Source organism: Paramisgurnus dabryanus, chromosome 16 (genome assembly GCF_030506205.2).
Source record: "Paramisgurnus dabryanus chromosome 16, PD_genome_1.1, whole genome shotgun sequence".
NCBI lineage: Eukaryota > Metazoa > Chordata > Actinopteri > Cypriniformes > Cobitidae > Paramisgurnus > Paramisgurnus dabryanus.
Genome location: NC_133352.1, coordinates 32439500 through 32466664, shown reverse-complemented (window position 1 = coordinate 32466664; position 27165 = coordinate 32439500). Strand labels below are relative to the sequence as shown.

The 27165-nt window shown below is 36.3% G+C and overlaps 1 protein-coding gene across 3 annotated transcripts in view; it reads left to right on the top strand.

Moving 5' to 3' along the window:
* psd2 (pleckstrin and Sec7 domain containing 2) overlaps positions 1-27165 on the top strand; it is a 45429-nt gene that overhangs the window by 15852 nt on the left and 2412 nt on the right. The window contains exons 1-10 of one of the 3 annotated variants that reach the window (XM_065275251.2): positions 659-1057; positions 6707-6901; positions 6999-7079; positions 10470-10582; positions 10718-10778; positions 21892-21982; positions 22311-22354; positions 22478-22668; positions 24182-24252; positions 26994-27151. In XM_065275251.2, the coding sequence (XP_065131323.1) occupies positions 1008-1057; positions 6707-6901; positions 6999-7079; positions 10470-10582; positions 10718-10778; positions 21892-21982; positions 22311-22354; positions 22478-22668; positions 24182-24252; positions 26994-27151 (1055 nt within the window). In that variant the 5' untranslated portion in view covers positions 659-1007. Of the gene's footprint in view, positions 1-658; positions 1058-6706; positions 6902-6998; positions 7080-10469; positions 10583-10717; positions 10779-21891; positions 21983-22310; positions 22355-22477; positions 22669-24181; positions 24253-26993; positions 27152-27165 lie in introns of those variants that run through there. The other 2 variants (XM_065275250.2, XM_065275249.2) reach the window with 2 other exon arrangements.

Genomic DNA, 27165 nt, shown 5'->3' with positions numbered 1-27165 from the left:
TAAGTTTCCCAAAATTCACAAATCATTTCCTATAATTCCTTAAGTTTCCAATTATTTCCAAAATTCTTGAGCTTTGCAACCATCAATTTTGCTATGTGCACTGTCAGAAATATGTATGTCCCCTCTTATATGAACTCTTCAGGTCCAAAGCTTTAAAAGGGTACCGCCCCAGTGCCTTTTAGGTGAGTCATTGGTGAAAGGAAATGGTCCAACTAACACATGTTTATGGTTACATCATAGGTTTGTTGTGTACTCTTTTTTGTGTACTTAGAAGTAGTACTTACTGAAGTACTGAACAATAAAATATAAATGCTACTCAAAAAATGCTCAAATAAGTACTCCTAAAACACGGACCACTAATAAATAAACAAATTACTATTCATTCATTCCTTTTTTTATAAGTGTGAAACCATTTCAGTTTACTTTATTAAAAACCTAATTATAATTTTAGCATTAACATTTATTAGACTGAAACATTTACCACGTGGAAAAAATTGTTTTTTCATTGTAGTGTTTGGTATCTTTTATATTATAAGAAATATATGTTAAAAAAAGTTATAAATAAACGAGAGCAAGAAGTCTGAGAAATGAAGAACGGTCAGGTTAAACGGGACTCGGTCCAGATCGGCACTTCATCGGAAATATGGAAATGTGTCCCAGGCAAGAGTCATTTAGTAATCCTATCCATCCAGAACGACACACTCCGCCTACTTCCCTCTGCGTTCCGACTGCTTCAGACTGGTAAGAGCTTTGCGCAAAAACGCCGGAGCCAAAAGCATACGGACATTCCGCTTGAAATATTCGCGTCAAAAAAACATTGATTTGTCGAAGAAAGTGAACGACACGCGGTGACGCGTATCACCAAAACGCCCCATTTTGCGCAGAAGCACTGAAAACTTTTGGGAAAAACTTTGTTACCCAATGCGCGCATCGCCCGAAGGCGAATGGATCAAAACGTCTCTGTTCCTCCCGAACGCGCGGGACTGATGCCTGATCTCCGATGAAAGATGTGGAAGGACGAATATGATGTTCATTTTGAGTTTCTTCTAGGACTTCTGTAAGTTCTTTAGCTTATCTTGAATCCTCAAACCGGATTATATTTCACTTTAAAATACTTTTTTTACTTTCCTTTTCTTCATACGTTTCTTATAGCCTACACTTTAAAATCCAGCCACTGTGAAATGTTTGCTCAGCTCTATAAATATGAATCAACTATTTTTAATCAACCCCTTACGAAAATTAACCATGGGTTTACTACAGTTAAAAAAAGCATGGTTACTATAAGTTAGTTAAACGATGCTTACCACAAACGTTTTGTTACATGTATAAACTATGGTTACTGTAAAACCACCATTAAGTTTTTGTAAGGGAAATATTGGTTAATATGTCTGAATCAACCTGGCTAAATTTTTTTCTTTTTAAATGGTGGGTAGAAATAGACAAGATCGGTTTATTTATTTTAGTATGATTGTTTTGGACTGTAAATGGTGTTTATTTGCTTATTTATAAATCAAACTCTGTGTTTTACTTTCATTTTATTATCTAGTTTGTTTTTTCAGTATAAATGTTTTAAATCTTATTTAATATGACCAAACTAGTCCTGACTACATTAGGTTAAACTGACAAAAGTCTTTAGTCAAGTGCTTTACAGGGTTACCATGCTTTGATGGACAGATGTGCTGTCTTAGTATTTTAAATAGTTTTATACTCCAGGTAACGCACACACAGATACTTGCTATGCTGTAAGTTGCTTTGGATGAAGCATCTGGCGAATGTAAAAATGTAAATGTATGTAGACAGTTTGAATGGGAATCTTTTGGTTACTTCTTGTTTTAGTCATTTGTTTACTGGTCTGCAGATGGTCAAGGTTATTTCTCTTTTTCCACTTGCTGTATTCTTTCCTAAGGCACACTGTTACAATGTTATCTTGTTTGATATTAAACTGTCAATTCTTTTCTTGGCCAAAAAGATGCAGTTATAAATGCGTAGCCTGAGGGCCGTTGTTTTGTGGTGTGTGTGAGCGAAACTAGAGAGCTTTTGTATACTTGATCCCTTGTACCTGACAAAGTTTTCATTGCATAATGTATCTAAAATACATCACCAATATTTTCTAACAGTAACACAACACACACGCATGCTCACAGAGCAGGATTTTTATTTTTGGCACGCTGACAATGATGTGCCAACTCCTTCTCACCTCACTCACTGTTCCTCCAACACACCCTTCGCCGACAGCACCAGCGCTGGCGAACAGACAGAGGAACTGGCATACGTGTCAAAGACAGGCAGTCTCATGTTTAATCTCCTGGCTTGCTCAGCAGAGCTCCAGGTCCATACAGACTTCTTGCTGGCTTTTTTGTAGGATCACTTTATTGCATGGCTGCTCCTCTAGAGCTGCTGTCAGATGTGCATGAGGCTGTGATTTATGTTTAATGAAGTCAGTGATGGTCTTGGATAGTACTGTGGTACTTTGATTAATAACTACCATGATACAGAATAAATGCAATTTTTATGTACCATGATACTCCAACATCATGCTGAATAAACCTTGGACAGAATACTCTGCTTCTGGGTTAAAAATTACCCAATTCTGGGTAAGATTACTTATGTTTACATTTTATGCGTTTGGCAGATGGCTTTTTTTAAAGCAATACATTTGTATCTGTTTGAGGGTAAATGAATTTGACTCTCCATACTTCATTGTGTTTCTATTTTTGAGATACATCTAAAGTTAACACTTAAATGAAACAGAACTGAGATCTCCTTCAGATCTTCTGAGCAATGAAAGAGCCACTGAGCATTAACATTTTCCTCTGGGCTGTTCTTTTGAAAATCTATAGCACAAATCTGCTCAATCAATCATCATTATTGATCAGAGGACTTTAAAGACAGATGGGGAGAGATATCGCTTTCCGATGGCGTTTGTTCTGTCATTATGTGCACATGACCTTTAAAGTTATGACTATAGAAACGGGCAGCTGGTTTGACACTTGAGCACTGAATGAATCGGTCTGGAGGTTTAGATCACTCATAGGGTCTCTCTATTTAATTCACAGGTGTTTCTGTGTGGATCACTGTGTGTGCTTTTGTACCTGGAGGTGTGAATTATAGTTGGGTGTGATTTGATTCACAGGAAAAGGGAGGAGATGTGAACTCAGATGATCTTTACTCATCCTTTAATCTCTTCATATTTTACTGTTGAGTATCTTTCTGTCTGTCTGTCTGTCTACAGTACCTATATATCTGTCTGTTTGTCTATCTACAGTACATATATATCTGTTTTTTACAGTGTCTATATGTCTGTCTGTCTGTCTGCCTGCCTGCCTGCCTGTCTATCTGTCTTTCTGTGTGTCTATTAAGTATCTGTTTGTGTGTTTGTTTGTTTGTCTGTCTGTCTGTCTGTCTGTTTACAGTATCTGTCTGTCTGTCTGTCTGTCTGTATTTCTGTCTGTCTGTCTATCTATCGTGTCTGTCTGTCTGTCTGTCTGTCTATCGTGTCTGTCTGTCTATCTATCTATCGTGTCTGTCTGTCTATCTATCTATCGTGTCTGTCTGTCTATCGTGTCTGTCTGTCTATCGTGTCTGTCTGTCTATCGTGTCTGTCTGTCTATTGTGTCTGTCTGTCTATTCTGTCTGTCTGTCTATTCTGTCTGTCTGTCTATCGTGTCTGTCTGTCTATTATGTCTGTCTGTCTATCGTGTCTGTCTGTCTATCTATCGTGTCTGTCTGTCTATCTATCGTGTCTGTCTGTCTGTCTGTCTGTCTGTCTGTCTGTCTATCTATCTATCTATCTATCTATCTATCTATCTATCTATCTATCTATCTATCTATCGTGTCTGTCTGTCTATTGTGTCTGTCTGTCTATTGTGTCTGTCTGTCTATTGTGTCTATCTATCTATCGTGTCTGTTTGTCTATCGTGTCTATCTGTCTATCGTGTCTGTCTGTCTATCTGTCTGTCTGTCTGTCTATCCTGTCTGTCAGTCTATCGTGTCTGTCTATCTATCTATCTATCTATCTATCTATCTATCTATCTATCTATCTATCTATCTATCTATCTATCTATCTATCTATCTATCTATCTATCCTGTCTGTCTGTCTGTCTGTCTATCTATCGTGTCTGTCTGTCTATCTATCGTGTCTGTCTATCTATCGTGTCTGTCTGTCTATCGTGTCTATCTGTCTATCGTGTCTATCGTGTCTATCTGTCTATCGTGTCTATCTGTCTATTGTGTCTGTCTGTCTATCGTGTCTGTCTGTCTATCGTGTCTGTCTGTCTATCGTGTCTGTCTATCGTGTCTGTCTGTCTATCTTGTCTATCTGTCTATCGTGTCTATCTGTCTATCGTGTCTGTCTGTCTGTCTATCTATCTATTGTGTCTATCTGACACTGTATCTGTTTATCTACAGTGTCTATCTTTCTGTCTGCCTGTCTGTCTGCCTGCCTGTCTGTCTGTTTTTCTATATTGTCTGTCTGTCAGTCTGCAGTATTTATCTGTCTGTCTGATTATCTGCAGTGTCTGTCTGTGTGTCTGCCGGTTTATCTACAGTGTCTGCCTGCCTGTCTATCTACAGTATCTATTTATTTGTCTGTCTGTCGGTCTGTTTATCTACATTGTCAATCTGCCTGTCTGTCCATCTACAGTCTCTGGCTTCATATCTAAACCAAACCCACCCACCCATACATCCATATTCCCATCCATCCTGCTAATTTTTTTTCAGGATTTTGTAGTTAGTTGAAATGTAGTGACGTATTTACACAGCCAATATTGCATAAATATTGTGTATGTTTCATGTGAGCTTTCCTGGGGCATTGTGGGTAATGCTGATGAAGAGGACATCTGCTTGGGAGGGACACAAATTACACCCCTCTCTCCCTCACGGTACACCAGGTTCTGCTGGCACCATGGCAACCAACACATTATCGTTCTTTATCCAGTTTGCAGCTAATGCAATTGTGCTAATGAAATTATGCAAAAAAAATTTGACTCATAAAACCGACAGACATAATTTATTCACGAAACTGCGGACACACATGAGACAAAACTGTTGACCAGCAAACATATGTCATCTGTAATGTGTTTCATTTGTGTCTGTCTCCAAAGCAATGGCAGCATCATTGTAAAATATCTTTTAAAAATACTATTATATACCGTGTAATGGCTAAATCAAGTCGACGGCACTTTGATAGAGTATGTTATGCACATTTTTGCACCATAACCAGACAGAAATTCATAAATATGTAATATCAAAAGCTTTACGTCTGTCACTTTAGTAATGGTCTGTCTGACCGACTCACTCAGGATTGGTCATCTCTGGGGCATAGTTGATGCTTAACCCCCTCATCCCAAATTACCATTTCATTTAAGGAGCACTCTAATGAGCCTTTTACCTTCTTTGCAGTAATTGTACATGTCAAGATTTTAATTAGTTGAATTAGAGGTGATGTTTCTCAGTTCGCGTTTCTCTCAAGCTGCCGTTTGCAACCCATGAGCTAAATGCTAATTCAGTGACATGAAAAGCTGGAGGATCACAATGGCTCCGATTGAATATCTCCATCGACAATCTCACTTAGAGTAGCAGCTAACGTTAGATACAAAATATAACAAACTTTGACAGTCCTAATCAACCCGTTACAAGCATAACCTTTTTTGTAGTAACTAGGTTTTTTTGCATATTGATTGCAACTATGGTCTTACTACAGTATCCATGGTTTAAAGGAACAGTATGTAAGAAATGTATATGAATTAATCATTAAATGGCCCTGAAATGTCACTAGACATTTAGAAATCATTTTCATTTCAAATATTTATATCACTCACAACAGTGGTCCGGCCAGGATATTGTTATTTAAAAAGTGGAGTTGCAGCCCTCAACTGATGTTTATGTTGTCATCTTGTGTATTGGCCACCAGCTGTGTGAATGCAGTACCAGTTTTAGCCACACGTTTTGTGATTGCAATACCAGTTTTGGCCACAGTTCCTTTAAATTTGACAGAGTCAGCTTTGGAGAAAAATTAAGTTAAAGATTTTTGAGGGTTTAATAGCAAAATTACTGCATCCATACCTTAAAGGAACAGTATGTAAGAAATGTATATCAATGAATCATAAAATGGCCCAGATATGTTACTAGACATTAAGAAATCATTTTCATTTCAAATACTTATATCACTGACAACAGTGGTCTGGACAGGATATTATCATTTAAAAAGTGGAGTTGCAGCCCTCAACTGATGTTTATGTTGTCATGTTGATTATTGGCCACCATTTGTGTGATTGCAGTACCAGTTTTAGCCACAAGTTTTGTGATTGCAGTACCGTTTTTGGCCACAATCCTACATACTGTTCCTTTAACTAAAGGAACCATGTTTTTATTTTTTGTTTAAACTGTAGTAAAACCATAAGGGATGTGCTGGAAAGTAACAGATTGTACCTTGTCTTGCCAACATAAGATTTGGTAGCTGGTGTCGGTTAAGATCCAATTGTACTTGTATTCCAATTAGCCTTGCCAGTGTGGCTTACCATCCAGGTTGACCAGGATGGCATATACAGTAGGTTCACCATGACCTCACCAGCTGATCTAATTGATTAACCATCTAAACATTTTGACATTTTTAACCAGCTAGTCTGCATTTTTCTGAGTGTTGCATATGAATGGTAATGAAACTGTAAAGAGTAGTTGTCTTACTTTTCTATGTTTGTTTCCACAGTGATGCAAACCTCACAGATGCGCTGTGCGACTCAGAGTCAGAGTTGGGCAGCGTGGAGACGCTGGAGAGTGGCAGCACTGACACACTCGCCAACGGTTGCCGTGTCGACACGGATGCTGCCAAACGATTGGCCAAGCGACTGTTTTACCTGGAGGGCTTTAAGCGTTGTGACGTTGCCCGACACCTGGGCAAAAAGTGAGTGTGTGGTTATGCGTATCAGTGTAATAAATGGGTAAGGGAGTAGGATGAGATATTGTTTACACACGATCCTTCTTTGCTCTTTCTCCTACAGTAATGAATTCAGCCAGTTGGTGGCCTCTGAATATCTGAGCTTCTTTGACTTTACAGGGTTATCCTTAGACAGAGCATTAAGGTGAGTACATTTTGTTTGCGATGACTCTTTGTGTTTGGAGCAGGGCATCAGAACCTTTTCATATGCATATGCATAACATTTTTAATATGCATTAGATACATAAAGTGAATATTTAGACCAATAAGATGTGGGCTTGTGCATACAATAATAGAAACGAAAGACAGGAAATCATTGCTTTATTGCATTGCGGCTGTTAAAGGCTGTGGTGTAATGCAACACAGTGATGTTATGTAGGAAGTTTTTAAAAACACTACAGACGTTGCTTCCTTGTTACGGTGGTTAACCAGTAGTAAAGGAAAGAAGTTTTTATTAAGAAGCTAGACTTCTCATTTCCACGAATAACCTCTGAAAATGGAAAAATGAAGTACAATGTCACTAAAAATACCTAAACTGAAAGAACTTAAGGTACTAACTGCAGTTATGCAATGTGGATAGAAACAGAAAATCTGCAGCTCAACAGTAGTACAATGTGAGACATATACAGCATCAGATATCTTTGACTTATTTAGTCATGTAGGTAATTGTAGGTTAAGGCAGTGCTTCCCAATCCTGGTGCCCGAGGCCCCCCACCCAGAAAGTTTAAGATGTCTGTTTATGTAAAGCTCACGTAACACACGCTGTTTCTGCATTTCTGATGTAAATCTGGAGTACCTATAGAGTAGTATTACATCCTTTATATCTCCAAAGAGTCTTTAGTTTAATCAGATTTATAAAAGAAAGATTAGCTTAACCGAATTTTTCTGATAATGTACGAAAACATTAAGAAGGAGGAGTTACTACCGCGGGAGGAGCGAGTATGAGTCATGCAACAATACAACACTGTTTTAACTTATGATTCACCACATGTTCATGTCATTTATATAATATGCCTGCGACTATTTCCAACATAAGACAGAAGTCTTACTTACCGCATGCAACTCATGACCCGGTTGTGAAAATCCACCGCATCAAACACACACGCAAAACTCTACTGCTACCTCAGATAATAAACTATATCCATTGTTTCCATAAGGCTGGATTTCTTCTCCTTACATCCAAAAACAAAATCCACTTTATTTCCAAATCCACTTTATTTATATAGCACATTTTACATACACAAAGTTTCCAAAGTGCTGCACACAAAAATCAAAACATACGAAACACTTTATAAATATAAAATACAGAAGACAAAAATAATAAATACCACAAAAAGGACCACACGACTCAAACACAGTTAAAAGCTAACGAATAAAAGTGAGTCTTTAGACGAGACACACTTCATCTTAAAAGCTGTGTCGCGTGATATGATGTTTGCAAGCTCTAGCGTCTCTCGCTGATTGACGGGTGGGCGGGGTTTTCCTGGGGACGTGCCCATATAAAGAAGTGATACGTATAGAAACCCCTGAAACGTCAGCTGGACCTGTTATCGAAAAAAACTTTCCGAAACTTGTACGAACCCTGGCGAAGTGGATTCGGCACCTAACTGCTTTTTTGACACTTTGCCTACGTTTAGCATGAAGAAACAACTCTATAACTGTGTTAATAAGTCAGAATGCTTGAAATACCATTGAACCCCCCCCCCCTTAACACACCTGATTTAACTCATCAGCTTGTTAGGGAGACATGTTTACCATTTTTGAAGACTGATCAGTTGAATCAGGTGTTTTAAATAAGGAGACTTCTAAAACTTTCTGGCGGGGGGTGGGGGGGGGTTCGAGGAACAGGATTGGGAAGCACTGGGTTAAGGTATTGATTTGGGGTGCTAGGTGGTCCACAATGTTAAGTGGAATAGCCAAAAAAGAAACCACTGCCTTAGGATCACAAATAATGAACTATCATCAACTCAAAGCAAAGGCTCTGTGACGTAGTAAATTCACAAAGAACATGGATCTGTAACAGGGGGTCATGGGCCCCTTGGGGGTCTGCGTGAATATTACTGGAAGTCCTCCAAATACTGATTTGAATTCAATTTGTTTTTGTTTTTTTAAATGCATTACAGTTTTTCTCAGTTGCTTTGATGCATTTCTCGAAACATTCTTATCCTCCTAAGACCTGGATGTCCACATACATGGACATCATTTTTTTTATGTTTGGACCATAATACTTAATTCTGTGTATCTGGAACCTGTTGTACACAAACATTGACAAATACACTGCTTCGTGTTCTAAGAAAAATATTTGGTTATTATATTTATTGGTTTTTCCTAATCCCAAAATAGCTAGTAGTACATCTGAAAAATGACAAACCAAATCCCGGGTCTCAGGAGGTTAAAATTTGCTAAATAATACGTGCATTTCTCAGAACACTTTGTACAAATTGCACAGCATCATGGATGTCCTGCAAAAGCCTTGTTCAAAACCATTTATTCATCTCTTCAAAGTAATTTTTTATGTCTGTCCCCGCAAAATGACAAGTCCTTGTTTATAAACAAGGTCAAATGAACAAGTCAATAATTAACAATAATAAATGTTGTTAATATACCAAGTGTACACAATTATAAGTGTCAGTGGTTGGTTAATGATGCACACATTGTGATATTGAAAAAAAAAATGTTGTACAGTAAAAATAAAAAATTAGAAAGGTTTGCTGTAAACCGTAAGAAATGTTAAATTTTCTGTAACTCAAAATTTCAAGATTCACTTGACAGCAATTTATCAATTCAGTTCACATTTACAAAAGACAAAAAAAACACTATGGACAACATGCTTACAGTAACACATTATAACACAAAGGTCAACAATTTTGCATGACAATGCCTTGTACGATGAACTTATTCCTGAATGTTTTGAGGTGTAAGACCTCAACAGAACAAACCAGGATAATATATTTTGATGAAAATAACATAAGCAATTAAAATTGTAGCAACAGCAGACAATTGTACAAAATCATCTGCATGATTGTATCAAAGCATTTACAGTTTGTCCAACATAATGAGAATTTGCTTTTTATGTTGTGCACAACTGACTTGTTGAGAAGTGTTTTCCGATCTCAGAAAGGCTCCAAATCAACTGAGAAAATCTGTAATAGGCCAAAAACCTTAAAAGAAGGTCCCATATATATTAATATAAAACTTGAGTACAATTATGGTTCCCCGATAAAATCTATTCAATAAATTTAAAATGTTATAGTATGTTAACAGTATATATTTGTGTATACAAAATGAATAATAATGTTATATATTTGTAGCATAACCATCATTACAAAAAATGTACAATCGTAATTTGATTTTTGTACTGGGGTCCTTGCTTCTCCTCCCTATCAAAGGTGTCCTTGGCCGGAAAAAGTTTAAAGACCTCTGCTCTCTAGAGCATTTAGAAATGACAATATGCTACAATTTTAGAAAAAAGGTACAAAAGCTGTCACTGGGGCCGTTGCCTTTCAAAAAGTACCTCATTTCATGTTGATTGCAGGAACTTCTTGAAAGCTTTTCCTCTGATGGGAGAGACACAGGAGAGAGAACGTGTGCTGGTGCATTTCTCCAAACGCTTCTGCTGCTTTAACCCAGAGGCGTTCACCTCGGAGGGCAAGTCTCCAAAATATTCTCATTTCTGTAGATTTAACTTCCATTGTGTAGATCAGCACACTATATTTTAGAAGAGTGTTAAAGAAACCTCACTGAGGATATGATGTGATTTCTCTGTTTGTTTGTTTTTTATAGATGGGGCTCATACATTAACCTGCGCACTTATGCTTCTAAACACAGACCTGCATGGACACGTATGTATTCAGCACTATTTATACAGTTCATGCTACATGTGGAGTATGTTTATTGATGTTGACTACAGACGTGTTTGGCAATAATAGGTTTTTATTATTTAATGAATCCACAAGCCCCTGTGGTTTTTAATAAATGTTGTTACAGGAAGAGGAAATAGCAAACAATGATTTTGTTGCAGATTGTGCAAAGCAAAATTATTCTTAGAGATGGAAAGCGTCACTCACAGCACTAACTTTATCTACTAATGATAGTTTCTGATCTAATTAACAAACACATATTGATCTGAAAACAGACTAGTCTCAGTTACTTCTCTCATTTCTAGATCCTCTACAGCCTGGCTTACAGTCCGCACACACTGTTAGACAAATGTTTGAACATACTTCACAAAATTTATGTTTATAATGATCATAAAATCGCTTTGATTTGAAGCGTATGCCTAAATGCTTGAAAGATATAGACTGTGCCTACATACACATTTCTCTGGAAGACTGCGTTTTTCATTCAAACATTTTAATGGATGAGTTGGCACAGATGACAAGCAGCCAATGAATGTTCAATATGGGAACTCCTTGTGTATAAAGTTGATAATAATGACCAAAGCGTCCAGAAATGTAATGTCCTCCATAATTCCTATACTTCAATTTGTAATTTTTTGTGCTTTTGACAAATTTATTATTTTGACTAGCTGGGTATTGCCATATCAATAGTTTTTATTGATATGGTCTTAATTCAATTTGATAAAATATCCCCTATTATCAATATTTCATTCAAAATGTTAGTTTTTATAACATGGAATCCATATTTTAATGGTAATTGAAACTCTCCTACTTAGCTATATCACATTTTTATTAACAATAGGCCGTCACAATAATTTAATACTTTTTATTTTTACTTCGAGTGACAAAAACTGCCACAAGAAATGATAAATATGCGCATACATTGCACACAAGGTGCACAAACTGAAGAATGCATATTACTGTAAAAAAGCAAAAACATTGTTAATGTGCAATAGTGTAATTTATTAACAAAATCAAAACATGTTTAAGAAATAAAAAAAGGTTCATAACATGTTTAAAACAGGCCCATAAAGCCTTTATTTGGACATTGCATGTATAAAAAATTGGTCAACCTCTTCTTTACCGTCATTGCATTTGAACATGAAATGCTTCCACACCACTTCAGAATGAGATGCAAAGTATAAGTAATATTCACATCCTCTCATGTAATGCAAGCACATTAAGAATCAATTCAGTGATGTCCTGGATCAATATTGTTTCATTAAATTGAAGTATGATTAAAATCGGAAAATGTATATTTTTTTACTCAGTCCGAAGATTTAATCTACTTTCCAGCTCTGATACACTGTAAAAAATGCAGGATTGTCTAGCCTTGGGTCAAAAAGGTTAAATCCCCATGTAATTTAATCTTTTCTGGGTTGATTTAACCCATTATCGGGTCAAATATAAAGCGTCCATACACTGAAAAAAATGATTCATTCAATTTACTTAATTTTTTTTAAAGGACAAGTTCGGTATTTTAGACTTAAAGCCCTGTTTTCAGATTGTTTATGATGAAATAGAACGGTTTTGACTGAAATTTGGACATATGCGGCTGCCCCGAGAATTTTGTGGTGTTTGTGTTTCACCTCACACCTTTACAATAGATTTAATGGTGCACTGGAACAATCCTTCCTAAAATGCATTAAACTTTCGTTTACAAAGACTTGAAACTCACCGAGTGGTCAGGGGTGTTCACTGGTATGCTCACACAAAAATCACTGCAAAATATGCATTCCAACAGCTGTTTTATTGTAGTTTTTGCCAACTCCATTGACTTGTATTAGATGTCCTGTGAGGTACGGTATCACTCCGCGCCGGGAACTTTGTTTCTATTCTTGCAATTGGCAATGGCAGATTAGCGCCACCACCTGGGCTGGAGTGTCTATAATTCAAGCTCTAAGCGGAAGAATGTACGGGTGTGAGGCGTTTGGAAAAATAGGTCCACAAGTTAACAACGAATGCTAAAACAGCTGTTGGAAAGCATCTTTTGCAGCGATTTTTGTGTGAGCATATCAGTGAACACCCCTGACCACTCGGTGAGTTTCACGTCTTTGTAAACGAAAGTTTAATGCATTTTAGGAAGGATTGTTCCAGTGCACCATTAAACCCATTGTAGAGGTGGGAGGTGAAACACAAACACGCAAAAATTCTCGGGGCAGCCGCATATGTCGACATTTCAGTCAAAACCGTTCTATTTCACCATAAACAATCTGAAAACAGGGCTTTTAGTCTAAAATACCGAACTTGTCCTTTAAGGTAAGTGGTTGCAATCAATTTATTTAAGCTACATTTAAACAAAAAGATTAGTAAAGTAAAGTAAAATAAAAAACTTTTGTTTAAATGTAGCTTAAATAAATTGATTGCAACCACTTACCTTAAAAAAAATGAGTAAATTGAATGAATCATTTTTTTCAGTGTAACGCATGCTGTTTCTGATGTTAATCTGGAGTACCTATAGAGTAGTATTACATGCTTTATATCTCTGAAGAGTCTTTAGTTTAATCAGATTTATAAAAGACTGATTAGCTTTACCTAGTCTTTCCGATAATATACAAACAAATTTGGTAGGAGTGAGTCCGAGTCAACACTTTATACAACACTGACTGGATAACTTATGATTTACTACATGTTTGTGTCGTTTATATAATATGCACTTACGGCCCTATTTCCAACATAACACAAAAGTCTTATGCTGCGTCCGAAACCGCCTTTCATGCTATATAGTAGGCGAGGCCGAATATGTAGTATTCCAAAAACAGTATGCAAAAAGTACACGGATGACCTACTACTTCCGTTAAGATTTTGAAGCATGCATACGATGGACACTTCATTATCCCAAAGTTATGTAACGAAGAAGAAAGGCGAAAGTAGCGTTTTTGCGCTGGTATGACATGACGTGATGATGACGTATGCCACGTGATGTATCAACATGGTGGATGTAGTATGTCCGAATCGCATTCATACTACTAGGATTCATACTATACAGTACCTACTGTTTTAACAGTCAGTAAGTAAGTACTTCATCTCATTCAGTACCTACTGAACAGTATGCGGTTTCGGACATAGCCTTACTTACCGCATGCAACTTATGACCCGGTTGGGACTTTTCAATGAAATCCAACGTTAAACACACACACACAAAACTCCTACCCCGGATAAACAAATTATATCCATTGTTTTCCTAATGCTGGCTTTCTTCTCCCTACATCCAAAAACACACTTCTTATTTCAGACCATTGTTGAGTCTTAAAGGAATAGTCTACTCATTTTCAATATTAAAATATGTTATTACCTTAACTAAGAACTGTTGAATCATCCCTCTATCATCTGTGTGTGTGCACGTAAGCGCTGGAGCGCGCTGCGACGCTACGATAGCATTTAGCTTAGCCCCATTCATTCAATGCTGCCATTTAGAGATAAAGTTAGAAGTGACCAAACACATCAACGTTTTTCCTATTTAAGACGAGTAGTTATACGAGCAAGTTTGGTGGTACAAAATAAAACATAGCGCTTTTCTAAGCGGATTTAAAAGAGTAACTATATTTTATGGCGTAATAGCACTTTTGGGAGTACTTCGACTCGCCTGAAAAGTCCGCTCCCCTTCTCACCCTCATAATGGGAGAGGGAGGGTGTTACTGCGCCGAGTCGAAGTACTCCCAAAAGTGCTATTACGCCATAAAATATAGTTACTCTTTTAAATCCGCTTAGAAAAGCGCTATGTTTTATTTTGTACCACCAAACTTGCTCGTATAACTACTCGTCTTAAATAGGAAAAACGTTGATGTGTTTGGTCACTTCTAACTTTATCTCTAAATGGTACCATTGAATGAATGGGGCTAAGCTAAATGCTATCGTAGCGTCGCAGCGCGCTCCAGCGCTTACGTGCACACACACAGATGATAGAGGGATGATTCAACAGTTCTTAGTTAAGGTAAAAACATATTTTAATATTGAAAATGAGTAGACTATTCCTTTAATATAAAACTCTCGCACTCCCGCTGAAGCCGTGGTTTTCCGAGGAAAAATCCCATAAAAAAGTGATACCTATGGCTTATCCCTGAAATTTCAGCTGACCTGTAATCGAAAAAACTTTCAGAAACTTGTACGAACCCTGGCGTAGTGCATTCGGCACAGAAATACTCTGTAACACGTCCAACAGTTTTTTTAACACTTTGCATTTGTTAAGCATGAGAAAACCAACTCTTAAACTGTGTTAATAAGTCAGAATGCATGAAATACCACTTAACCCCCCTTAATTTAACCCAACAGCTGGGTTTGTCCCTTTTTGACCCAATGCTGGGTTGAAAATATCCTTGGATATTTTAGAGTGCATGCATGTTATCATTTACCGACTAAAAATTATTTGTATGACAGCAGATGTTTTTGTTATGTTCAAAATGTATGTGAATCATGTTTTTAAAAGACATTTATTAGGTGTATGCAAATACAGCAGGTGGAAACGAACAAGTCCAACCTTTGGGTTAAATTAACCCAGAAAATTTTTATATTTGACCCAACTTTGAGTTACAACAATCCATTATATGTTAAATTACAACCCAATGGGCTGGGCTCATCCGCTTTTGAAAATACCCCAGCATTTTTTAGAGTGTACAACCAGTGCAATGTTTTCCAGATGATGTGCTCTGTGTCTGTAACTCTATACGATAATGAATTGATCATCATCACTTAACTTCCCTTTCAATGAGTCTTCATAAGTCGTTCTTAACTTGCTTTGCTTTAGGATCTAAATTTTACACTGGACATCAAGTGTAAAATTATGCCCTAACAAGTACCGAATTCCAGTCTGTACAAAAACATAAAAAAAATTTATCAAGCCAATAAATCAGCACACAAAACACATTGTGGTTGGCACACACCATCTTTATCCTCTTTGCAAGTTTGATGTTTAAACTTTTTCAAGGATGTGCCTGTTCATGTTGGCGTCTGTCTAATTTAGCGTCTATTAAAATGCCAGAGAGTTTCTGACACGCTGCCTTTGACCTTAAAGGCGGGGTGCATGATCTTTGAATGCCAATGTTGATATTTAAAATCACCTAAACAAACACGCCCCTACCCCAATAGAATCTGGACCTTCTTTTGATAGACCCACCTCACACATACGCAACAATGTCGGTTAGTAGACACGCCCCTTACTGCTACAAGTGTGTTTTGGTACTCGGCCTGACTTCCTTTTCCAAAGTGTTTTTCAAAAATCATGCATCCTGCCTTTAACAAGAAGAGATGAAAAAGTGTCTCCTTTTTGGTGATAAGTCTTTTTAGTTTGTTATTCTATCCATGCCATATTATGTGGCTGGTTTATGATATGATGAAATCTTTTTCCAGCTTCTTACAGCAGATCTGCCGCTTACGGATCTAGAACCATTGTATTAATATTGTTATTTACTAAACGCATTATTGTCTTTTCCTCAGTAATACTACAGTTTTACCTGACTGATCTAAAGACATCTCTCTCCATCTCTCTTCTCTCTCTTCCCTTTCTAACTCTCTCTGCGGCAGGTGGTGAGTGTTTCTTTCTCTTTCTCTTCCTCTGTGGTTTTTCTTCCTGTTTAATGTCTCCGGCTGGAATTGGCTTACTTTAATCTGCTTTCATCCATCATTTGTGAAATATTATTCATCTATATTAGATCTGTGTGGTTGAAGGGAATGATTTCTCTAGAAATTGTGTATAGAGTCAGTTCGCCATCTGCTGACAGTTTTGTAAACTGCATGCACATCAAAAGTATTGCTTAGTGGGTTCAAAACATTTACTGGCATACATTTGTGCATTTGGCAGATGCTTTTTTATTAAAAACAGCTTACAGTGCATTACACGGTATACATTTTTATCAGTTTGTGTGTTCGTGGAAAACCAGTTGAGGTAAAAAAAACATATACAGACAAAGATTGGATTAGGCCTCGGTTAAATTATAATACTGACTTAGAAAAAAAACTTTGGTAACACTTTACTTGAAGGGGTGTTTATAAAACTGACATGACAGCTTCATAATCATGACATGACACGTGTCATGAACATAAAGGGGATTTTGTGCACATTTATGACAACTTTTATTAAGTGTCATTCGCTCAGTTATGTAATTTTTAATGCAGAGATGACATTGTTTGAGATGTCTTTGTTATGACAACTTGACAAAAACCAAAGCATCATGACTTGTCGTGACAACTTGACATTACCAAGACAACATAACTCTTTTAAGCATCATAATGTAAACGCCGCCACTGAAAATGCTCGGTCTCCTTTGTTCTAATGCATAGACCGTGGAATGACCTCAATGATCTAGCCTGAGTATGGACATGCACCCTTAGTCATTAAGTGTTAATACTAATGTCAAAAGATTATATTTAACTTTATGTATGTGCATAATAAATATTAAAAAAAACTGACAAATAACAGAGGGTTCCGACATTTTCTTACATAGAAGAAAAAAGCTAAAAAATTTAATTAATTTAATTAACATTAAATTAACATTTTTGCAGCGATATGGATCAAATTCTGCATGGCTTAAACCACCATTGTACTGTTCTCTTTTAATTTTGGATTAATCTGTCTCCAAATGCAATAAAATTTAATTATTATTATTGTTATTATTATTATTGGATAATTGATTTTATTTCTCTAACACCTGGAAGAAATTAAGAATATTCATAATGCTGTTATAAAACTACTTGACAGCGTATTAACACTTAATGACAGCTTATGACAAATTGAATTTGTACCACTGTAGTTGAGGTCAAGAAAAATATTTATGATGCTGTTATAAAACTATTAGACAGAGTATTAACACTTAATAACATTTTAATGACAAGTTTCACTGGTATCACTGTAAAAAGTGGCCAGACACATTTATAACGGCCTCATGACAGCAAATGTCAAAACCAACATGACCGTTAATGTTAACCCATAAAGCTAGGTAGTTTCTTAATTTGGATAATTTATCTGTCATGTTTATGACAGAGTTATGACAAGTTATGTTGTCTTGGTAATGTCAAGTTGTCATGACAAGTTATGATGTATTGGTTTATGTCAAGTTGTCATAACAAAGACATCTCAAACAATGTCATCATTGCATTAAAAATGACCGAATGACACTTAAGGACAGTTGTCATATAAGTGCGTAAAATCTCCTTCATGCGTATGAACAACCCTTCAAGTAAAGTGTTACCAAAACATTATTCTTGTGCATCTTGAGGAAAAAACAATGGCACTGATATACTGTATTTTAAGATTATGTTGTGGCAAGTTGTTTTCGGTTAAGACACCTCAAACATAGGGCTGTGCAGTTCATTCAATTTCAGTTTTTAACTCAAACAATTACAAAAACAAGATAATCGTGGTAAAAGCAATTATTGTGTGATTAAAATATAAATTGTGTTTGTTAAAGCACCACTGCTTTCACACATGTAGTCTATTGCAACACTTAATTACTATAAAGGTTAAATAAATGCATGTTTTCAAAGTCACTTAGTAATCGTTAAACAATCGTAATTATGATCTTTGCCAAAACAATCATGATTTTGCCCATAATCGAGCAGCCCTACTCAAACATATATTTTTGTCTGGCAGTGGGCTGTGAAAACGGGCCGAAGTATTTTTGCATTATGTTTCACATGGTTTAGTAATCACTTAATTTTCGGTTTGACTATGTACCCTTACAAACATTTCCACCAAAATACTATATCTATTTTAACTCATTCCCCGCCATTGACGAGTTATATTGTCAATTAAGAGAAAACATTTATGAAAAAAAAACGTGTTACTGATGAGTTTTTATGGTAATCTGTAATACCGCGATTATCCACTACTCTTACCAATTTATATAAAAAAAATGTAAGCAAAAAATGATTTATTAATTTTACTAAGTGTATGTTTTGATGATTGTTCTGAATCTGATCTTTAATAAAATTCCTTCACAAAAATGCAATTATTTTAGCTTAAATACCCATATTTAAGAGTTTATTATCAGAGAAAATATAAAGATAGGATGAAAAGTTTTTTCCCTGTTTTGTTTGTTTGTTAGTTTGAAAGTAGATGGTCTGTTCTTTCATTTGATATATTTGTATTTTTATATATTTATAGAAGAAAATTTTCCTGGAAGGCATTTTGTGAAACTTTGTAAAAAATAACAAAAAAATGCTGGCGGGCAACTTAAAAAAAAGGCTGGCGGGGAATGAGTTAATAAGTATTTAATGCTGTATTATTTATATATCCTTAAAACGGTAAAAAGAGCTTTCTGTAATTTTTGGTGTTTGTAATTAGCCTTTCGCCGAGCCCCGCCCCCCTTAGTTACTGTTGCTACTTCCGACAAACAAATGACCAGCGCGACAGATTGCCATGACGGAAAGCGATATACCCGTGCGTTAGAGATGCGCGGATGGGCTATTATTTCATCCGCAACCGCATCACAAAACTCATCATCCGTCCGCCATCCATCCGCACCAACGTTTCTGACCAGTTTTCAAAACCGCACCCGCCCGCCATCCGCTGACTGGGCGATGCAAGACGCTGCTGATGACAGCCGCGAGACTAGAAAGCTCTAGAATATCAGCAGTGAACTCAGTCTCCGATCGGCGCACACGGGACAAAAATAAATAAATAAATAAATAAGTAATGCCTAATTTAAACGCACAAATTACATAGTCTGCACTGGTGTCATCCTGATTTACCACTTTGTAAAACTTATTCCAGGCAAACCTTTTCTGACCTTCTATTTCCTTTGTTTTTAATTCTCATGTCAAAATGCGTCCTCATTTCTCTGCGCTGTTAATGATAGAACGAATGGATTCTTAACATGCCGAGGCTATCCCAAACAATTAAAACCTTTATTAAATAAAAGTGTATTAGAAAACTTTTTCTAGTCACTGTTTTAGTATTATAAGTTATGTTTTGTGTTAATATTATTCTGTTTATGTTGCGTATATTTGCAACATAAGGTTGATTATTTGATATACTGTTGAATAGTTTAATCTACATCAATGTGTCATATTTTCTAAAATAAATATTTTTGATTACATATTTATTTTAATAAGTCAGAAATGTCTCCGCTGTTTTCTGCTGACAGGCGCGGTGGGGGCTACTGGGGGCGCGTGCAACAGGTGACGCAAATTATGGGTCCTCAGAAGGCTAGACCGTCTCATTTCAGTTCTCTTTGAGAACTTCTGAGGCTGCCACCCTGAAAGACAGAGTGCTCACCTTTTAAGGTTGCATGCTTAGAAGGACACAGCTAACAAGCAGTCGATCCGCCACCCGCCCGAATCTAATTAAAATATTATTTTTCGTCACGTCATCCGCCCGATCCGCGGTTTATCCGCGGAGTCCGCGGCTGTAACCGCCAACCGCGCATCTCTACCGTGCGTGTCAGTGACCTTTTTTGGAGCAATACCTCCGCGATTTCCTCCAGATCGAGGCAAAAGGGTTTACAGTATGCAGTGGAGGGATATATTCAAAATATAAAAATACGCAATGAAGGAGACACGGCTACTATCGAGGCTAATGCTTACCGGTCTCAAGCAAAAAATTAGAAACCACATGACCGGTAACTCAAATGCAACCAGCACAGCCTTGTGAACCAGTCATGCTCTTGCACTGCCGGGTAAGTTCTCTTTCATATGGTACGGTCTATTAATGTCTATTGCAAATACAAGGGTATGTTAGCTAGCTAAACCTACATGTGTTTCAAAGCCATTCAAAGCTTACTAACATTTTTGTTGTTTAGAGGATAGCCGTTTTAAGAATCATAATGTTTTATTTCCTTTGGTGATAACCAGAATTCACAAATAGGAAACTGCTTTGGCTTAAAAGTTGCAGGACAATATAATAAATAAAATGTATAATATAATAAAATTGCACAGCATTTACGGGATTGTAAGGGGTAAAATAAGGGGTAGGTTTTCCGTTCATAAAATGCTACATGAAAGATAAAAACAAATTATTTAAAGTTAATTGTTAGGGCGCTATGTTCGACTTTGTCATAAACTGACGAAAAATAAAGTTTGGGAGCTGAAAGTCCTAACACAACAGCAGCTAATGTAGCTAGCGTTAGCTAACATGTTAACTAATGTTGGCAAAATAACTCATTAAATTATCTTAGAGAGTAGGTTAACATTCTGGCAATTATATTGATGGTAATCATAACTTTGGTCCAATTTGTGTTCTTGCTTCTAGTTAGTAGATTTAGACCACACTGTAACTAGTTAGCTGTAAGCCTTACCTTTGTGCAGACGTATTTATGCTTCGTAAATGTTCGACACATTTAACTGGATGGGGCAGTCCACACTGTTTTATCCATTGTATGCACCGCTCACAAGCGCTGCGGGCGTGAATGTTTGTCGGACGTGCTCGCATAGTAACGGTTGCTGTGATGTGTGATTGGACAATGGCCGTTTTGGGGGAGGGGCCGGCGAAAGGTCAATTGTCAACTTCACTGTACAGTACATGTCACTACACTTTAAAAACTGCTGGGTTTAAAGAGACAGTTGACCCAAAAATGAAAAATTTGTCTAATTGTCTCATCCTGATGTTGTTCTAAACCTGTATGAGTTTTTTTTAAAGATATTTTGATAAGTGATTGTTACCACATAGTTAACGGTACCCATGATCGTATTTGTTTTTCCTACTATGGAAGTCAATGGTTACAATCAGCTGTGTGCTTTCCATCACCAAATATCTTCTTTTGTGTTCATCAAAAAACAGAAATTTATACAGATTCATAACAACATGAGAACGAAAAAAATTATGACAAAGGGTGAACTATCCCTTTAAGGGACAAACCCATCCTGCTAGGTTGTAATTTAACCTATGTGGGGTTGTTTTAACCCAAAATGCTGGGTTGTTTTAACCCTTTGTTGCATCAAATATTAACATTTACCAGTTTCATTTAACCCTGCGGCTAGGTTTGTCCCTTTTTCACCCAGCGCCAAGTTGAAAATAACCCATGACATTTTGAGTGTATGGTAAATTTCAGTAGTGTTTTCATCACTTAATAATGTCCATATATCACAACATGTATAACGTTGTGTGGTGTTTTTGTGTTGTTTTCAGAACATTGGGAAAAAGATGTCCTGTCAGCAGTTCATCAGCAATCTGGACGGACTTAACGACGGCAAAGACTTTCCCAAAGACTTACTCAAGGTGATTATATTGTAGACGTGTGGCTGCTTCTTTGTTTTATCACATTATTACTATTTGAACACATGCGTGTCTACTATCAAAGTGTGATTTTCTCACCAAACGTAATTTGGTTCACACACTAACAGCCTAATAAGAAATGTGTAATATGATTTAGCCACGAAGCAGCATTGGAAGATGCAATTGTGTTTATATTGGATACTGTAGTCTTCTATACGCTCGGTCCCAGACATTTTAAAAATGAGAAGTTTTTCCTTTCACAACAGCCTCATAGTGTCTGTGTTTTAGACGTGGGGTATTAACAGTCTCATTTATCTCTGTCCTGGTTTAGGTGCTTTATAACTCGATAAAGAACGAGAAGCTGGAGTGGGCGATGTGAGTAACCAATATTATCCCCAAGAGCGCCTGCGTTATCATGTGACATCTGAACCTGATCTCTGGGTATAATGTTGTAACACCTGCACACGTGTGCATGAATAATCCTGTGTTTCTCTGCAGTGAGGAAGAGGAGCTGAGGAAGAGTCTGTCTGAGCTGGTGGAGGAGCAGTGCGAGGCCGGGGGGAAACGGGTTGTCAGGGTAACGGATGGCAGTAACCCTTTCATTGCCATTCCGCTTTTACTCAACGCTGTCACGTACAAACACGGCGTTCTGTCGCGCAAAAGTCACGCAGAGATGGATGGCAAACGCAGTAAGTGTGAATTATTAGCTTGGACAACATTTGATAGGACATTATGTCCACATTCATTTGGGAGATAAACACAATCAGAGTCTCCACATTCCAAGCAGCTTCACGCTTTGTAATCATTTTAGTGAATAAAAATTAGTGTGTTTCAAGTATTTTGTGTTTATATCAACATTGCTTTAGATGTCGCTAGGGTTCAAAAAGTAGATTGTGACTTGCTACAGTCTACAGAAACTCAGCCCTTGTTTCAACACCATTAAGGTACAGATACTGTATGTACTGTATACATTTGGTACCAATACTGTATGTCCCTCTGAGGTGAGGTACTAATATGTACTCTTTTCGTGCAAAGGTGAACTTTGTCGGCGCACTGACAAAAACGCTGAGCGCTGGTGCAAATCGTGGAAAAACATCCAGCTGCTGGCATTTTTTAAAAGCATTCCATATTCCCTGTGTAGTTTAGGATAATATCAAAAAAATTCTAGACTTTTTAAAAACACTTTTTAAACTGTTCGCTTTAAATTCTTATATCTTCTGTATGTGAATGTTAATTCATACCAAAATGCTTTTTTGCATAGTTGTGTTTGAAACATGAAAACGTATCGGGTTACGTATGTAACTGTTGTTCCCTGAGAAGGGAACGGGACGCTGCGTCTCCCTTGCCATACTTCCTGCGTCCCTGTAACGTCGTCTTTGGCAATATTTCAGATAGCGATATACTTCCTGGCTCCCGCATCACCCTGTCTTAGCCGTTAAGCCTCACCATTGGTTGAATTTGATATACACATTCAGACGCACTTACTCCTGGAGGCGTCCCCAAAGTGTCACCGCAGTGACGCAGCACGAGTTCCCTCAAAAGGGAACTGTAAGAATGTATCTTAAAAGGTAACACGATGTAACCTTGCTCTCACTTGAAATGTGTCCCCACATTTAGTCCTTGAATTTGAGGGTATTGGACCTGGAAAGTCCTTGAAAGGTCTTTGAATTTGAAGTTAACTAAGCTGTGGGAACCCTGAATTAAAAACATAAATGCAATTTAATGCAGTTAAAAAAATAATAAAATGTTGATAATTTTTTGATCATTACAGACAATCAAAGAAGTCAGTGACTGTTAAGCGAGTTTTTCATTATTTGTAATTTAGCAATAAAATAATTTATAAACGCTTCTCTTTTGTCTGTGTATACGAATATTGCATTTAAAAGGTTTTGGAGTGTAATTGATGTTAATAATTATGATTACAGTATGAAGAGTGGCTGTGCACTCTGTGCCCCACCTAAAATAATTTGCAACATCAAAAATTCCCTGTTCTTTAAGTGGAAAAACATGATAATGTAGGAATGCAACATATGTTTATTTCACTTTATTAATGCAGTTGCTTTAATTTAAACAGTAAGGTGTTTTTCTGCATGAATGTGGGCTGTAGTGTTTGTGGGCTCGGCTGATGTTGCAGCAAACAACACCAGAGCTCATTAGTGAAGTCTGTCTTTATTCTTTCTGTTTTGTTCACTTTTTCCGCAGCCCCGAGAGGCCGAAGAGGCTGGAAGAAGTTTTATGCTGTGCTGAAGGGGATGATTCTCTACCTGCAGAAAGTAATTCAAATCTACTTCCCACACACACACACACACACACACACACACACACACACACACACACACACACACACACACACACACACACACACACACACTGCAACATACTCTAGAGCAGACAACAGCTCATGCATTACATCATCTTGAATCTGGATACACGTTTGGTACGCATATATATATTCCCCTATACCATACTATGTTTGTATTCACATTTGTGACCCTGGGCAACAAAACCAGCTGCATAGTTATATTTGTAGCAATAGCCAAATTATTGTTTTTATGCCAAAAATAAAAATGTTTAGATCATGTTCCATGAAAATATTTTGTAAATTTCCTACCGTAAATATATATAAAATGTATTTATCATTGGTAATATGTGATGCTAAAGACTTTATTTGTACAACTTTAATGGCGATTTTCTTAATATTTAGATAGGCCACGAGACAGTGGAATACCTTTCCCATGCACTGAGTATATTTTATGTACAGATTCTCACACTTTCTCATCCATGACAAAGAGTTGACTGTTAAATGAACAAGTTTGTACACATCGATGATATGATTCATTTGTGTGGGAGTGTATGTATGTATGTGTGTGTGTGTGTGTGTGGGAGTAGTGGGGGGGTATGCTTACCCCAAAAACTAGAAGCAAATAAAATATCTGTCAATGGGGTAAGACTTTTTTGTTTGTTTGTTTTTTTTATAAAATTTTTTAAGTGTTTAAGAAAAAAGATTTTTTGCTTACCCATTGTCTAAAAACTAGAAGAAAAAAAATCAAGAAAATTTTCTTGATTTTTCTTGAATTAAGTGTTTAAGAATTTTTTTTTGCTATCCCATTGGCAGATTCTTTGCTCGTTTTATGCACAAATTCCCTTAAATTTGATATTTTTTGTCTAAAAACTAGAAGCAAAAAAATCTGTCAATGGGGTAAGAACATTTTTTTGATTTTTCTTGAAATAAGTGTTTAAGAAAAAAGATTTTTGCTTACACATTGTCTAAAAACTAGAAGCAAAAAAATCTGTCAATGGGGTAAGAAAAAAAAATCTAGATTTTTCTTGAATAAAGTGGTTAAGAAAAAAGATTTTTTGCTTACCCATTGTCTAAAAACTAGAAGAAAAAAAATCAAGAAAATTTTCTTGATTTTTCTTGAATTAAGTGTTTAAGAATTTTTTTTTGCTATCCCATTGGCAGATTCTTTGCTCGTTTTATGCACAAATTCCCTTAAATTTGATATTTTTTGTCTAAAAACTAGAAGCAAAAAAATCTGTCAATGGGGTAAGAACATTTTTTTGATTTTTCTTGAATTAAGTGTTTAAGAAAAAAGATTTTTGCTTACACATTGTCTAAAAACTAGAAGCAAAAAAATCTGTCAATGGGGTAAGAAAAAAAAATCTAGATTTTTCTTGAATAAAGTGGTTAAGAAAAAAGATTTTTTGCTTACCCATTGTCTAAAAACTAGAAGAAAAAAAATCAAGAAAATTTTCTTGATTTTTCTTGAATTAAGTGTTAAAGAATTTTTTTTTTTGCTATCCCATTGGCAGATTTTTTGCTCGTTTTATGCACAAATTCCCTTAAATTTGATGTTTTTTGTCTAAAAACTAGAAGCAAAAAAATCTGTCAATGGGGTAAGAAAATTTTCTTGATTTTTCTTGAATTAAGTGTTAAAGAAAAAAGATGTTTTGCTTACACATTGTCTAAAAACTAGAAGCCAAAATATCTGTCAATGGGGTAAGAAAAAAAAATCTAGATTTTTCTTGAATAAAGTGGTTAAGAAAAAATATTTTTTGCTTTCCCATTGTCTAAAAACTAGAAGAAAAAAAAATAAAGAAAATTTTCTTGATTTTTTTCTTGAATTAAGTGTTAAAGAATTATTTTTTTTGCTATCCCATTGGCAGATTTTTTGCTCGTTTTATCCACAAATTCCCTTAAATTTGATATTTTTTGTCTAAAAACTAGAAGCAAAAAAATCTGTCAATGGGGTAAAAAAATGTTCTTGATTTTTCTTGAATTAAGTGTTAAAGAAAAAAGATGTTTTGCTTACACCATTGGCAGGTTTTTTTGTGCTTTTTTATGTACAAATTCCCTTAAATTTGATATTTTTTGTCTAAAAACTACAAGCAAAAAAATCTGTCAATGGGGTAAGAAAATGTTTTCCTGAATTAAGTGTTTAAGAAAAAAGATTTTTTGCTTATTTTATTATTATTTCAATTTATTGCTCATTGAGAAAATACATCTTGATTTAAGAAATTGTTGATATTTGTACAAAAAAAACAAGACAAAAATACTAAGAAAGTCATTTTTTGTGGTGTATGAATGATTTTATGGTTCAGGGTCATGACCTGCTATGTTTTTATGTGAAAGATTTAGTTGTTTATACTGTATGTTGTATACCTGTTCATATGAAGGAGAAATCAGAGCATCAGATATTTTGTCACAATGCAAATCATGCAACTTTTAGCTCTTGTTCATTATTATTGTGATCTTTTTCACAAAAAATAATATGCTAGTATTTCATTCTGTGTATGCAATGATACATTTTTCATAACGTTAGTATGCTGCAGTATCGTTGGAGTGCTGCCTAGGAATAAGGCCATTTTCAATTAATATTTTGTCATTTTTTTCCAGTTTATTTTTAAACATACTCCTACTGCAAAATGGGGAAATACTATTATGTCTTGTAGCAGTGTGTGTGATAGTGTTTTCTTGCACTTACACTGCTCTCTGTCACCCCCGTGTGTTCAGGATGAGTATAAGCCTGATAAGGATCTGTCAGAGGTGGATCTGAAGAACGCGATCCGGATTCATCACGCCATGGCCACGCGAGCCTGCGACTACAGCAAGAGACCCAACGTCCTTAAACTGAAGACCTCGGACTGGAGGGTCTTTCTGCTGCAGGCCCCGTGAGCATCACCTC